General features: G+C 37.6%; 1 protein-coding gene across 12 annotated transcripts in view; it reads right to left on the bottom strand.

The window, feature by feature from the left end:
• Positions 1 to 16,197, bottom strand: part of FSIP1 (fibrous sheath interacting protein 1) — a 193,114-nt gene that overhangs the window by 62,104 nt on the left and 114,813 nt on the right. Inside the window, exon 11 of one of the 12 annotated variants that reach the window (XM_077880575.1) lies at positions 15,080 to 15,358. The exons of the other annotated variants lie outside the window; for them this stretch is intronic. Within the exon in view, the coding sequence (XP_077736701.1) occupies positions 15,095 to 15,358 (264 nt within the window). The 3' untranslated portion in view covers positions 15,080 to 15,094. Of the gene's footprint in view, positions 1 to 15,079; positions 15,359 to 16,197 lie in introns of those variants that run through there. 12 annotated transcript variants of the gene reach the window in all.

A 16,197-nucleotide genomic window follows, 5' to 3' on the forward strand; every position in this document is an offset into this window, starting at 1 on the left:
AGCTTAACACAAAATGCATTTCTTGATTTTTCTCAGCCACAAGGAAAAAAAGGAGAGTAAGTGGCAAAGCTTTCAAATACAACAGCAAACTTGAGAAAAATCAGTATCCCCTAGAAAGGATCAATTAATTGCATGTATAAACATAATTCCACCAACCTCTGAGAGCTCTTGTTACATATTTAAAGAATTCTTGTACTAAGATTAAGTAAAAGAAATTATACTTTGATAGAAGTACAATAACAAAACTATAATCCTTGGTTCTCCTGGGATGAGAAGTAACAAAAGAGATTCTTGGTAATAAAATCAAAAAGTAAAAAACCTGGATTTTCAAATCCAGAGTCAGTCCAGAAGTTCACAAGATGTTTATCGTGTGAGAAAGCTCACCTTTTTTCTTTAAAGATTTTATTTATTTATTCATGAGAGACACACGGGGAGAGAGAGAGAGAGAGAGAGGCAGAGGGAGAGGCAGGCTCCTCGCAGGGAGCCTGATGCGGGACTGGATCCCCGGACTCCAGGACTACACCCTGAGCCAGAGACAGACGGTCAACCACTGAGCCACCCAGGCAACCCGAGAAAGCTCATCTTAAGTGAAGAAACAGGGAGCAGTCACCTGAATCAGGATCAACTTCTTGGATGATCAACCAAGAAGTCTTCTATGTAGGTCAATCTCACATGAAGGATCTCATTGTCTTCAACTCAAAGAAGGGTGGTTTTGCAAAAGTGTTTTCACACACATCACAGTTGATCTACATTGTTACTATGTTGAGTTGATATTATGAGCAAAAAAGTATCAACAAAAGTAACTTATTTTTATTGTGTTAACTTCTGGCAAAAAAATCTTACCCTATTTTTTTCTGTTCTTGGAGAAAAATGTGCACACCTTTAATCTGGTAGCGAACTTCCTGTGTTTTGGGAGGCTTAAGTCATGGCTATAAAAATAGCAAATAAACTTTTACTCCACCATTCCTCCTTCTTGAAAGTAAAATAGCACAGTACTAAATTCCATTAATTCTTTCCTTTACTCATAAAACAAACACTTTGGGAGCACCAACAATGTGCCAGCAGTATGTTAATCCTAGGGGACATAAAAGTGAAGACAACCAAAGTCTCTGCCCTTTGATCATAAAATTAATACTAATACAAAATCATAGCCAGTAGACATTAGCTGAAGTGATTTTATCCAAGAGTATAAGAAAGTGCCAAAATTAAAGAATGTGGGGAAAAAGAAAGTTATCATTGAAAGAGATGACTAACTAAATTCACAAGAAAGACATTAGCAACAAAAAATTCTGAAAATGTCTATTAGGGTTTTGGCCACTCATCCAAGAATAGTGTATTTGTTTAGTAGAACTAATGATAGCACAAAAACCCTGGGACATAGATTAACTTAATTTGATAGTTGGCAAAAGAATATTGACTATGTACTTTGACATAAAATAAGATGTGTGGATACATTTCTACTCTTTGAATATTTAGGCTATGTTCTTCTGCTCCATTATTCAAAAAAAATGAGGAATCTGTTAACATTAGTTACCAAGATGCCTTTTAGGCAATGAGATCAATGCAAATTAACCAGTATTCTACTAGGGAATTTGATTCTTCTTTCAGCCTCATAGATGTCTATTCCTTTAATTGACAATAACTTATACAACCAAATGAATCTCCCTAAATTTATCTCTAATTCCAAAACAGGAATATCGCATTAAAATAAGTTTTAAGTTAGATATAGCAATACTGAGCTCATCCCAAATAATACTCAGCTCATCCCCCCCCAAAAAATCTTGCTTATATTTGACTGCTTCCTATTCAAAAGTTATATTAAAAGTCAACGAATTTGGGATCCCTGGGTGGCGCAGCGGTTTGGCGCCTGCCTTTGGCCCAGGGCGCGATCCTGGAGACCCAGGATTGAATCCCACGTCAGGCTCCCGGTGCATGGAGCCTGCTTCTCCCTCTGCCTGTGTCTCTGCCTCTCTCTCTCTCTCTCTCTCTGTGTGTGACTGTCATAAATAAATTAAAAAAATATTTAAAAAAAAGTCAACGAATTCCTCAAAAAGCTGAACACAAACTTGTCATATGACCCAGAAATTATATCTCTACATATACATAACAAAAGAACTGAAAATAAGTCCAAGCAAAAAAACAATGTTTATAGTGGCATTACTCAGGATAGCCAAAAAGTAGAAACAATCCAAATATCCATCACCTGATGAATAGCAAGATGTAGTACATCCATACAACAGAATATTATTTGGCCATAAAAAGGAATGGAGTCCTGACACATGCTACGAAATGGATGAACTGTGGAAACATTACACAAAGTGAAAGAAACCAAACACAAAAGACCACATATAATCTGATTCCATTTATATAAAATATCCCAACTATGTAAATCAATCCACAGAGACAGAAAGAGGAGTACTTGGGCAGGGAATGGTTGCTGACTGGTAATGTATATGAAATAAGAGAAATCTCTAGGTACCTGATGATGCTGAAGGATGCACAACTCTGAATATACTACAGACTACTGGATTGTACACTTTAAAAAGGTGAACTTTACGGTCTATGAATTAGAACTCAAAGCTGTTATTTTTTTTAAGCCAATGGCCTTCCAAATGCTTCCTGAAATTTGGTCTCAGTTTGCCTTATTTGCCACTAGTTCATTTCCTCCTATATGATAGATAAAAAATCACTTCATGAATAAATCTGAATGCTTTGTCAGTATATATAACACTATAACATTCTGATTCTGGAATTTTTACTGCAAGTTTACTTCCAAACTTGGAATGCCATAATGTATAAAAATTCATTGTCATTGGGTCCCGTTATTACAGCAAGAATCTAATCATGATTCTGGAATGTGTTCCAAATATGCAGTTTCTCTAAGACCAAAAATTATTTCAAAACATGTAATAAACATAATTTTACGTGTGACCTCCTGCTTCCATCTTCCCTCACCATCCCCACAGAACCTTCACGCATCTATGGGGGAAAAGAAAATTGGCCAACCCCCAACCAACTGCAAAGGGAAGAATGACCAGGCAGCTCCAAAATCAGGAGAGGAAAGGGAAAGAGAGAAGGCAAGCTTATTGTTTCTGCCTTGGCAACACAGCAGCAAGTAAATACCAGCACACTTTAATCCTCAGCTTTGGCCAATTAAATTGCAGCCCACCCTCCTTTGGGAAAACTGAAGAGAGAGTGAGATGGGGACAAAATTTCCTTAAGTTCCCTCCCTATCACTCAGCAGGAGAGAAAGGAAGAATAATCTGCCCCCCTGACAGAAGAAAACATGCAGTAAATAGCAGACATTTTTATATTTTCTTCACCCCATCCAACAAGCAAATGGAGCTCACTGTGGCCCTTTTAGTAACTTTCAAGAAATGTTAGTTGAACTCAGTGAAAAAAATCAACTCAGAAGAAGAAGAAGGAAGAGGAGGAGGAGAGAAGGAGGAGGAGGAGGAGGAGGAGAAGAAGAAGAAGAAAGTGAGAGGGGGGATAAAGGGACCATTGGGTATTTGTAATGTTATAATAGTTTTGATTGAATATAAGCCATGGTTTGATTTCTTGATTATAAGACTTAAAATCAGATTTCTTTTAGCAAAAAGTAACTTTTGGTATATTTTAGTAAAATTAATAGACTATCTAGTCTAAATGAAAAATGACTGATTGGGATGCCTGGGTGATGCAGTCCATTAAATGCCCAAGTCTTGATTGCGGTTCAGGTCATGATCTCAGACAGGCTCATGGAATCGAGCCCCACATCAGGCTCTGAGCTGGGCATGGAGTCTGCTTAAGATTCTCTCACTCCCTCTTCACTGCTTCCTACCCAGCTCATGCATGTGAGTTCTCTCTCTTTAAAAAAAAAAAGAAAAAAAAAAAGGGGGGGATGATAAAAGTCTTTAAAAGATACACTACATGAGTAACAACTGACTAGTTTAAAACAAAAGATTATTTAACTTAGAATAAAATTTTATTTATTCGAAATAAGAAAACTGAAAATTAGTCATATAGAAATTTTTAACAGCTGTCTCCTAAATCTCAGTGAATTTTCCTATGAGTAGACACCTTAATCCAGAAGCAATAATTAAGAAGATGAAGCACCTGGAGACCTACTGGCTTCTCTAGTGAAAAACATTCTAGATTGTTGGTATGCAGACTAGGGACCTCAGAATACTAAGGAGCTAACCGTTCGCCTTGGAATTTTTTCCTCCCATTTATTTTCTTAACAAACTTTCTTTCAACATGTAGAACAGGGGTACACTTCTAGTTAGGCTAGATCTCAGTGATGAGGTAGCTTTCTTTATACAATGGGTCTGGATAAATAACAGGGAAACTGAGCTTCTGCTACAAATTCTGAGTCTTCTGAGCTTAGTTTAGTTTATATAAAAATCGTCCACTGAAATCAATCACGTATTCTTTTACACAGTCTCATTACTTGGATATTTATCATTCCGGGATCTAATTACAAGATTACTCTGAGAACAATCTGAAAACATCCTTGCTAAACTCAAGCAAGCTCTCTTGTTAAAAATTTTTGATAAAATTAATTCTGCTCCAAACTTGGAAGATTCATAATGTGAAACAGAGATTCTTTACAGGCCTACTCTGGGTTGTCAAATCCCCTAAATACTATATAATATTAGAATATAATTCCGAATGGATTTTGTTCCCTCGCCTGAAGCTCCAAAGTGGTCTCTCTTTTTTTTTTTTTTTTCTGGGCAATGTTGGTGAAATTCATTTTTCCCAAGTTGCTGAAAATGTGACAATCTAGACTCCAAGTACTACGGGTTTGGTTACAAATGCCAGAACTAATTAACTTATTACCTCAGTCTTTCCCTCAAGTCACACACCAGAGAAAATTTGACTCTGTAAGAGATACAGCTTCCTAACCACAAATATTAATTTTTAGGTCATATCTATTAGAGTTCTGCCAGCTGGGAATCAATCTTTTTTTCCACTCAAATGCCTGGTTTTAACATTACTTAAGGATACAAAAATATTATTCAATCAGTCATTCAGGAGCCAGCTCTCCTGCATTCCATTAACACCTTCTAATACAGCATAAGCATTGTAAAGGTTATATTCTTGGACAAGCCAGAATGTCTTTGAAAAATTATTAGATCGCCCCCCAAAGGATACTGTAACCCAAATGAATGAGTCACAGGTCTACCTGGAAGAAGGGCAGTATCCTGTCTTCAGAAACATATTAAAAGGCTTTTTATTTAATGTTCAACTGCTTAACTCTCTTTTTGGCTAAAGTAGAGGGGGACAACAGTATTGTGAGAGGGATTGAAGGTCATTATTAAAAAGTCCTCAAGCAAAAAATTTAGCCATGTTGTGTCATTTTTATATTTTAATGAAGTTATACTGGCTAAAAGGACTCTAGATGTGTCATGCCCAGAAATAAGCTAATTAAGCCTAAAAAATTTAAGCTATGAATACAAAATTTAGAAGAATTGAGAACCCAGGACCTAAAAGGTTCTTTAGAAGATGAATTATCATGAGTATCTACCCAAAAAGGAGAAAAGATTTAGCAGGTAAGATATTCTGAAATAACAGATATTTTGGAAATTAAGGATATGCAGTCACATACCTTACAACTCTTTTCCCAATTAATTTGCATAATATTACTCAAAGATGAATAATGAGTTGGAGGCAGTGAAGTGTTCTCCAGCCTTCTACACTGAACAGTACTGGGAAATTAAATCAATTTCCTCAATTAGATGGGGATGATTATCTTAACATCCAGCACTAGGTTATAAGGTTAAGAAAAATTCATTAAGTGGTAGGAAAAATAAAATATAATTAATGCTTTGTATTTATTGACTTTCTTTAAAAGGTCCATTAATTGGTAATAAAATGCAAGTACTATGAAACAGCACTTAGAAAAGCAAAATAGGGATGCCTGGGTGGCTCAGTTGGTTAAGCACCTGACTCTTAATTTTAGCTCACATCATGAGTTCAGGGTTGTCAGATCTAGCCCCAGGTCTGACTCCACACAATGCAAGATGTGGAGCTGGTTTAGGATTTTTCTCCCTAGACCTCTTCCCCTCTCCCTCTCTAAAAAAAAAAACAATTCCTTGCTAACTGCAAATATAAACAAATCTGCTTAATGGCACTAAACAAGATACTATAAATCAAAATACAACCAAGAATTACTGTTTCATGTACTCTGTCCATTTTCTCACTAGTAAAAATAAACTTGTCCAGCAAAAATAAAAAATGACATCTTTAAAACATAATCTTAGAAGACATCCTTGTTAAACTCAAGCAAGCTCTCTTGTTAAAAATTTTTGATAAAATTAATTCTGCCCCAAACCTGAAAGATTCATGATGTGTAAAATAGACATTCCTTACAGGCCTACTCTGGGTTGTCAAATCCCCTAAATACTGTATAATAGTAGCTAAATTTAATCCAGCTCTGTCCCATTTGAAAATAAGTAAATCATGGAGCACCTCGGTGCCTCAGTCAGTTAAGCATCTGCCTTCAGCTCAGATCATGATCTCAGGATCCTGAGATCTGAACCCTGAGTAGCGTTCCCTGCTCAGTAGGAAATTCACTTCTCTCTCTCCCTCTGCCCCTACCCTGCCCCCTGGCTTCTGTGCTCTCTGTCTCTCTCTCTCTCTCTTTCTCAAATAAATAAAATATTAGGGCAGCCCTGGTGGCTCAGCGGTTTAGCGCCGCCTTCAGTCCAGGGCATGATCTTGGAGACCCGGGATCAGGTCCCACGTCTGGCTCCCTGCATGGAGCCTGCTTCTCCCTCTGCCTGTGTCTCTGCCTCTCTCTCTCTCTGTCTTTCATGAATAAATAAATAAAATCTTTTTAAAAATAAATAAATAAATAAATAAAATCTTTTAAAAAAAGAAAAGAAGTAATTATCACATTACTACAGCCATTAACATTCGTGCATAGTTTTTCAATAAGACTTCTACGTCCACTAACACACTGAATTTCTAAAGACACTACGAATAATTGATATCCCAACAGAAGCAATTTTTTCCTCAGGGAATATAATATGTATAAATTTAACTTATCATAGATACAAATAATCTCTATATCTATCTATGTGTTCATACCTAGGACAAATATATCCAACTCAATGCAATCAAATTGATATAGAGTAAAGGGAGGGTAATGAAAATGCACACTTAGGTCTCTATGGTAGCAGCAGTTATATTCAAACCAAACAATAGGAACTGTACTTGGCACACTCATAATACATCTTTATAATATAAGGTTAGGAATGAAAATGGACTAAACCATTTTCATTGAAGGTAACTTGAGCAGAAGTAACAATGTGCAATGTATTGGAAAAATAAGGTATAAAACAAAAGGGGTTGCAGAATTAATTTCCAGAATAAAACATTATCCAAAGGGAGATAAAAAGGAAGTAGGCAAAAGTCTTAAAGGGATAACTAGGTTTTAAGAATGTTTCTTCAGGCATTATTCAGTGATCCTACGCTCTATTTAGACTCTACTTCGCTGGCAAGAAAGGAATTTTATGGAGATAGATATTGTGCAATGGAATGTAACAAAGCATTGTTCAAAGGTATCGTCTATTAATTTCTGTCACTGATTTTGGATCCATTCCTACTGGTAACTAAAAGCTTTTTGAACTGAAAACATTAAAGGACTGTTAAAAGAAATAAATGCAAAAAAAAAAGAAAGAAAGAAAAGAAATGCAGAAGAGAGGCAGCCCTGAAATAAACATGCAGGGAGTGGGGGAGTCCCTTCACATTTAGACAGCATGGGCAGAAAGCAGATTTTTTTCATATTCCTAAAATTATATTATGCTTCAAAGTCTAAAAAACATTCAGCAATAACAGTCTTACCTAATGCCATTTGTCCCAATTAGAAAAGCTGGCTAATTAATTGACAATGTCATTGAAAAAGGGTGAGGCATAATTGTAATGCCAGCTTGCCGCCAAAGTCTTTACCCTTAAAAGGAATTAGAATTAAGAAATCTGTTCTAATTTTGGCTAAAGGAGAACATTTTGAAAGACTTATAAAACATTTGGGTTCCATCAGACCTATATAAAACTAGTCAAGAATCCATTGATTCAGCAAATTTATTTGCAATAAATCAAACCTTCAGTCCTAAGAGAACCCAGACATCAACCTGCAGCAAAGGAGCCAAATAGTAGTAGACTATGACTACAGGAAAATTTATTTTAGATTCATGATCGTTCACCCCAACACTGGCCAGAAATCTGGCTCTATGTCTCATATGTGTGCACTCTCATCCCAAACAACTATTTCACACCTGCTCTTCTCGCCTTCAGCCATTCCGGCACACAACTGACCCCAACCTCAGCTGATGACCTCACTCAATTTTGCAGGGGAAACAAAAGCCTTTAGATAAGAGCCCCCCTTTTTTTTTCTTTTGAGCATCGTTGGCACACGTTATATTAGTTTTAGGTGTGCAGCATAGTGATTTGACAAGTTTATACATTATGCTATGCTCACCCCAAGTGTGGCTACCATCTGTCACCATGCTATGCTATTTTACAGACCATTGACTGTATTCCCTATGCTGTGCCTTTTAATCTTCGTGACTTCATTCTCTAACTGGAAGCCTGTATCTCCCACTCCCTGTCACCCATTTTGCCCAGCCTCCCTACTTCCTTCCACTCTGGCAACCAATAGTTTGTTTTCTATATTTATAGGTCTGATTCTGCTTCTTGTTCGTTTATTTGTTTGGTTGTTTTTGTTTTCAGATTCCAGAGAAGAACTTTTGAAAGTCCCACCATCAGGTTACAAACCCTTGCACTGATTCCCATTGTTCTTTTCTCTCTCCTGTTACTAGGGAGAGAAGCCCTTCCTCCAACCAAGGATAAGCCCCCCACATGTGCTCTTGACCCTCCATGTGGCATCACTGACCCATCCAAGGAGAGAAAGTGCAGAGACAGCCAGAAATAACTTCCCTCCACTCTACCTTTAAAAATACTATTTGTCACAAGACACTACTTCCTATCACTAGTATATAAGTTCCATGGGAACAGAGATGTTGTCTTAGTTCACACTGGTTCTCCAACACATGATACAGTGCTGTCATGCAATAGGTGGGCAAAAAGAAATCCCCTGAAAATTACATCCTCTTCTCCTGACACTCCCATTGCCAGCACTATCAAGTAGCAAGATTCCCAATTATATCCAGGGAAAATTAACCACTCTCATAACATTTGTATCAATACAGGAGGAACTTGCAAAAAAATCTATTCTCCCTCATTTTGATTGTCATTCCAACACTATAAGACAGAGAGGAGACTGTCAAGAGCTATTAAGGGGAGAGAATGTGCCTTATTATTTACCACTTGAATTCTAAATCAATGCCTGAATGAATTCAGTAAGTTTCTTCAACTAATTTGGGGGAAAAGTCCAAAACTGCTTTATGGATTAATCCAATCATCTCATTTTTTCCACAAGAAATATATACAATAAAATATCTATTTAATGAATAACCAACAAATACTCTTTTTTTTTTTTCCTAAGTCATTTAGACATAAAGTTGACAAGTTCCACTTAATCTAATGGAAAGGTAATCTCAGGGCAGCCCAGGGGTGGCTCAGCGGTTTAGGCTGCCTTAGCCCAGGGTGTGATTCTGGAGATTGATTCCCCGTCGGCTCCCTGCATGGAACCTGCTTCTCCCTCTGCCTGTGTCTCTGCCTCTCTCTCTCTCTCTCTCTCTCTCTGTCTCTCATGAATAAATAAAATCTTTAAAAAAAAAAAAAAAAAAAGATAATCTCAGCCTGTATTGAAAACACCAAAAACTGAAAATGTTTCTCCCCCCAACATCATAGACCAAGGCCATAGTGAAGTCAATGAACTAACCTTTATCCTACTAACACCAAGAACTTTTATTTTCCACCAATCCATATCCTTAGATTTCAAGAGTTTTGCTATTATGGAGGTCATTGATCATTTTATTTTGTCTATAAACAAAAGCTAAGTAAAGTTTTAATTAATCAATTGCACTACATAAAACACGGGGTGGGGGAGGGAAGCAATTAACAAGAACAAACAAGACATTTTTCTGGGTCATACCACACAGGACTAAACAAAAGCCATTCTTAAAAACTAACCCCTTCGCAATACAATAGCTACTTTTCTGTGTTGATTCCTTCAAGATAATGATCATGAAAGAAAAACACCTAATTTCCTTTTTTCTTAAATTCTTGTGTTTCCCCAGAGAGGTTCCACTCACAACGTGGAAATTGATGCTCTTAGAAGAATCTCACATACTTATTAACCAGTAACTTAAAGATTAAATAAAATATCAGCAATTTGGAGCTTCTGGTTAATCATGAAAGGAATAAACAGTGAAGCAAGAAACACCATGTTAGTCAACTCTATCAATCTATTTTCTCCAAGTAAAAATCGTACACTGGGGACACCTGGGTGGCTCAGCGTTTGAGCATCTGCCTTCAGCTCAGGACATGATCCTGGGGTCCTGGGATCGGGTCCCACATCGGGCTGGAGTTGCATGGAGTTGATTCTCCCTCTGCCTCTATCTCTGCCTCTCTGGGTGTGTCTCTCATGAATAAATAAATAAAATCTTTTTTTAAAAATCATACACGGTATTGAAAAATAAAATAAGGTAAAGCAATGTCTCTGTGACTAAAAATCCAGCCAGCCTCATTTCTGGTACAGCTGACATATTGCAGAAGAACATGCCCAAAACTCAGACTAACATTATCTTACCATCTACAAGCCTGCAGTTCACAAGTAGTTTTAATATTGATAAAAAAGATAAGAAGAGGTTCCAAATAAAGTTACTCCTATTATGATTTCAATATTGTTATCTGCATGAAGAATTAGGAACTATTTTTTCAGTCCACGAGTCCTGGCATTCATATACAGGAACCACTGAGATGTCAAAGACACAACAATTAAGTGAAATTACCATTTGTTTTCTCTTATTCAAAGTGAAAATATGGAGAGCTTTATAAAGTAAATGTCTTTGAAATAAAACACAAAGAAAATGGCCATTTGGATCACACTATCAAAGTGAATGAAACACAAATATTCAAATTTTTCAAATCAAATATATAGTCCTCATTTTCAGTTCAAGATGCAATACTGAACTTCAGTCAATCATGTCTGATTTTTAGGATGCCTTTAGAATTGAAATCTAAGGCCACAACTAACAAAAAGCAAGTTACTTTGCTGCTTCGCAGCAGGATGCAGATTCTTTTTTCTAAGAAGAATTCCAGACATTCCATGTGTTTCCTATAAAAATAGAAGATGTCCATTTTAAAGTAGCCTGGCCTGAATTCATACCAGCATAAAATGGCCAAGAAATGCACTTATTATGAGAAGGTTTACATTTGCTCTCTCATAAGCAAACTACATATTTCCACTCTCCCTCCAGTCTCTTACTTATAAGACACTAGGCACTGTAAAAAGAGCTTTTGGTCCAAAGAAAAACATGAGATTAGGAGAGTTGATAGGAGAAAAAGTGGATGAAGGGCTTGATTCTCCCTCCCCCACAAATCAAGTCCTTGAAAAAAACAATTTGAGGGGAGCCCTGGTGGCTCAGTGGTTTAGCACCAACTTCAGTCCAGGGCATGATCTTGGAGACCCGGGATTGGGTCCCACATCAGGCTCCCTGCATGGGGAGCCTCTCTCTCTCTCTCTCTCTCTCTCTCTGTGTGTCTCTCATGAATAAATAAATAAATAAATCTTTAAAAAAAAAAACAATTTGAGTAATAATATCTGAAGACATCACATCTCGTAATTCAATGACTTGATAAAGAAAAATAATCTTTTAAATAAATCAAAGTACCATGATTTTTTTAACATTGAAACAATGGCATGCACTAAAATATAAAGCACATTAGGTTTAAAATAAAATAAAGTATATTACGTTTAAGCAATGGTAAGATTTGTTTTTAATTGTAGACATCAAGAGTAAAGGCCTCATTCCTAGTCTTTGTGGTAGCAAATGTATAGTTTAATTTAAGTGGAATTTACACTGGACCTATGTCCAAACTTAGATGGCTCTAACAGTGAGGTGGGAAATACAGGCTGAACAAAGGAGAATTATGGGAGGCTTTTAAGTCCTTTGTTCAAAAGGATTCAGTTCTACTCCATGGCAGGACGTGCTTGGCAGATGTGAGGCCAAACAGACCCAGTCATGGCCCTGCAGAGCTGCAGTCTGATGCAGGAAACAGACAATCACACACACTCAACATGTAATTACCTCTTGTGATCAATTCTAAGAGGGAGTATGAGAAGAAAGTAAGAGGGGGACCCAATCTTTTTTTTTTTAATTGGAGTTCAATTTGCCAACATATAGCATAACACCCAGTGCTCATCCCATCAAGTACCCCCCTCAGTGCCCATCACCCAGTCACCCCCACTCCCTGCCCACCTCCCTTTCCACCACCCCTTGTTCGTTTAGGGGGACCCAATCTAGTCTAGGGTTAGCAAAAGCTTTTCCAAAGGAAGTAAAATAGACACCAATGGCAGTTAACCAGTATAGAAGCAAAGAGGAAGAGCATTACAAGATGCGGAACCAGTGTGGGCAAAGGTCTGAATCTAGAGGTCCAAAGCCCACTGGGGGAGCTAGTGAAATAGAAAGGGAGTGGGGGAGGGGTATGGGTTTTGGAGTTGGGTTTGGAAATGTAAATAGTGAGAGATGAGATTGGCAGGCTCCAGGCAATAGTCAATGCCAAGTATTTTGGATTTTATGAAAGCCATGAGAAGTAGGAAAAAACAGAATTGAATTTCCATAAAGAATGGGTTGAAGGTAGGCCTACAGTAGACAGGTGGAAAATTGTTGCCAGCCTACAGCAATAACCCTAAGAAAATAATGGAGACTAACCCAAGAGGGTAGGAGTGGGAAACAGAGAAGTGCTGTCTTCAATGAGCTTGGATCTGGTACTTTCATTGACTGTCTATATTGAACCACATCATTAAAATTCAGAAAAGGCCTGGCCCATAAGCATTCCATGAATATTTGTTGATTTAGTCAATCTTTTTCATTCCATGCTCCTTCCTCAACTTTTTTTAAAAAGTTCCCATATCTGTTCAGAATGGCCCCGCATCACAGAAGCAACTTCTCTAGAAAAGTCTGTCAGTCATTTCCTAATATATTACTACAAAAAGTATAAGAGAGATACAAAAGGAAAATATAAGGGAGAAAAGCTCTCTCTGCCTTCAAGTTCAAATATTCATTTTTCTATCAACATTTTACAGTTTGACTTATTTTTATTTTAGTATTTAACATATTAGCATGTATGGTGTGTCCTGCTATGAACACCGTGTACTATGGGTTTTCATCCACACTGTTTAGTCAATGCATCAACTTTATTCCTCTCAAAAAAACAAAAAAAAAAAACAAAAAAAAACCTTCATTCCTCTCATTGACCAATGAGAACACTGAAGGTCAGAATGAATGAGAGACTTACCTGTCACAGAGCCAGAGAGAACACAAACTAAGAAGCCACGCCAGGTGGAATCTAAAACCTGTGCCTTGGGGCATGTGGGTGGTTCAGTGGTTGAGGGTCTGCCTTCAGCTCCGGGTGTGATCCCGGGGTCCCAAGATCGAGTCCCACATTGGGCTCCCCACAGGGACCCTGCTTCTCCCTCTGCCTATGTCTCTGCCCCTCTCTCTCTGTCTCTCTCATGAATAAAAAATAATAAATAAAACCTACACGCTTTATGGTAGTTTACCAAACTAATTGTTTTTTTAAGATTTTATTTCTTTATTCATGAGACACAGAGAGAAAGAGAGGCAGAGACACAGGCAGAGGGAGAAGCAAGCTTCCTGCAGGGAGCCCAATGTGGGACTCAATCCTGGGACCCCAGGATCACACCTTGAGCCAAAGGCAGATGCTCAACCACTGAGCTACCCAAGGCATCCCACCATACAAGTCTTGAACTATAATACCTTCCCCCTCACTTCTTCACATACACTGACACCCATTTAAGAATAATATAGCCATGGCAGCATGATGTCAGTTTGCCAAAGGCTGAGATAATAGGACACATAAGTTATTCTTCTTAACTTTGCTCAGAATTAACCACGAGATCTTAAGCAAACTATTTTGGCTCCATTTTTCATTGGTCAGATGAAGATAATGATATGAATATATAAGTATTATTGTTAGTAAGGATTAGGAGAGTCCCATGTGGTAGAGCTCAGTCCCCCCACCAAGAAAGACCTTCGGCCAGTGGACAGTCTCTAGCAGGCAGCTCTTCCATGGGCCTCAGCCACTGAGAGCCTCTTGCCTGAGGTCACATGTTCTCCAGGTTGACCTGCTTTGGTGACTGAGCAAGGTGGGGTGGAAAGGCCAGTTATTACAGCCAACATTGGACACCACTGCCTGGAAACCCTTGCTCCATACTTCCCTGTTGGGTCTGCAGAGGCTCACCAGGTCTGCAGGCAGTTCAGCTTCTCCCTCCACCCAAACATGCCTCCCCTTTTCCCTTTTATAGGTAATCGTTCCTAATAAACGTCTTGGATCCCAAACTCCATCTCCACACTACTTCTAGAGAATCCAAATTGCCTCAGTCTACTTACTTACTCTGGGAATGTTAACTGGGCCAATATAAAAGTTAACTTCATATTTGAAATGCCAAGAACTCAAGTCACTGTTGAGTAACTCGATTTGAAATTGTTCTAGTAATTAATAGAAGTATTCTTTATTTCACATTTTAAAGAAATCAAGTCCTAGTTGATACTTAAAAAAAAAAAATCTCAAGTGAATTTAAACGCCATGATTGAACATTTGACTTTTTATTCCAAATAACTTTGGAAGAACGTTACAAAGCTAAAAATAAAAGGACAAAGTTAAAGGACCATATCTAATAAGATGATCGTGTCATGCAGGGCCACAGCTGTAGCACCACTGTATGTACGTATGGCAGGGATTGACTATGTTACAAATAGATATTATTCTTTCCGAAACCAATAAAGAAGAGACCTTACAGCCTCTCTACTGTCTGCAAATCCAACTTACATATTTAAGACTTTAGAAGAAACATTTCCCTTCATGTCATATACGACATCAAAAAAGCAATAAAACATGTATTCTCATTATAGTAGGTTATTATTTCAGGTCATCATTCAAAGGACTTATCATTCTACACTTACAGAGCACGAACTTTCAACCTTATCCTGAAAAAAAGAAATCCAAATTTTAAAACAAAAATTAATAACATCAATAGGGTCACTGTTGTATATGCAATTAAAAGAATACCAGGGGATCCCAGGGTGGCACAGCGGTTTGGCGCCTGCCTTTGGCCCGGGGCGTGATCCTGGAGACCCGGGATCGAATCCCACGTCGGGCTCCCTGCATGGAGCCTGCTTCTCCCTCTGCCTGTGTCTCTGCCTCTCTGTCTCTCTGTGTGTGACTATCATGAATAAATTTAAAAAAAATCTTTAAAAAAAATAAATAAATAATAAAAGAATACCAAAAAAATACAATACTCAAGACATGTGTGATATCCTTCAGTTTAGTTTTCAATACATTACATAAAGCGGGTTCTATATAGTTGTTTGTCATCAATAAATAAACAACGCATTTTTGCCAGCAAAGCACATATATAAAACCAACAAGGGACAGAAGATCCGCTCATGAGTTACTGCCAAGGCTTTATGCAATTAGAGACATTTAATTTTAGTGCTCCTATTAGAGTGAAATCATCTCATTCTAGAAAAGTCATTTTTTCCAACCTTCCTGGAAACTGGAAATTCATACATTTCCCTGCTTGCTTGACTACAGCCAATGCTACAATTTTACTTTTACCTAAATTTGAAGCTAATGTTTAAACCCTGGAATTTTAAACCATCCAGGTAAAGTTAATTCTTACAACATTACATAGACGGCAGTGATATGAATGGAAATCAAACCTCTAAATATATGACCACTTAATTAGATATGCAGAGAAGCCAAAAGGTCCCCATATTCACTGCCCAGCATTTATTCATTCAAACACTATTTACTGAGCACTTATTATGTGCCAATCAGTGTCTAAGTGAGTAAATCTATTGCAATAGTAATTACCTTGCTTGGTAAACAAAAACAGAAACTCATGAAACAAATTTGACCCAAAAGCCCACATGTGAAAATGGCAGAAAATGTACTCCCATGTATGAGGAGTAAATTAAGGAACCATATATTAGATATAAACAAAAGAGTAGTGATTATTCTTCTCTTAATGGTGTACAAAGGTTAACTAACTGGTCAATT

Source organism: Canis aureus, chromosome 32, assembly GCF_053574225.1.
Source record: "Canis aureus isolate CA01 chromosome 32, VMU_Caureus_v.1.0, whole genome shotgun sequence".
NCBI classification, from domain to species: domain Eukaryota; kingdom Metazoa; phylum Chordata; class Mammalia; order Carnivora; family Canidae; genus Canis; species Canis aureus.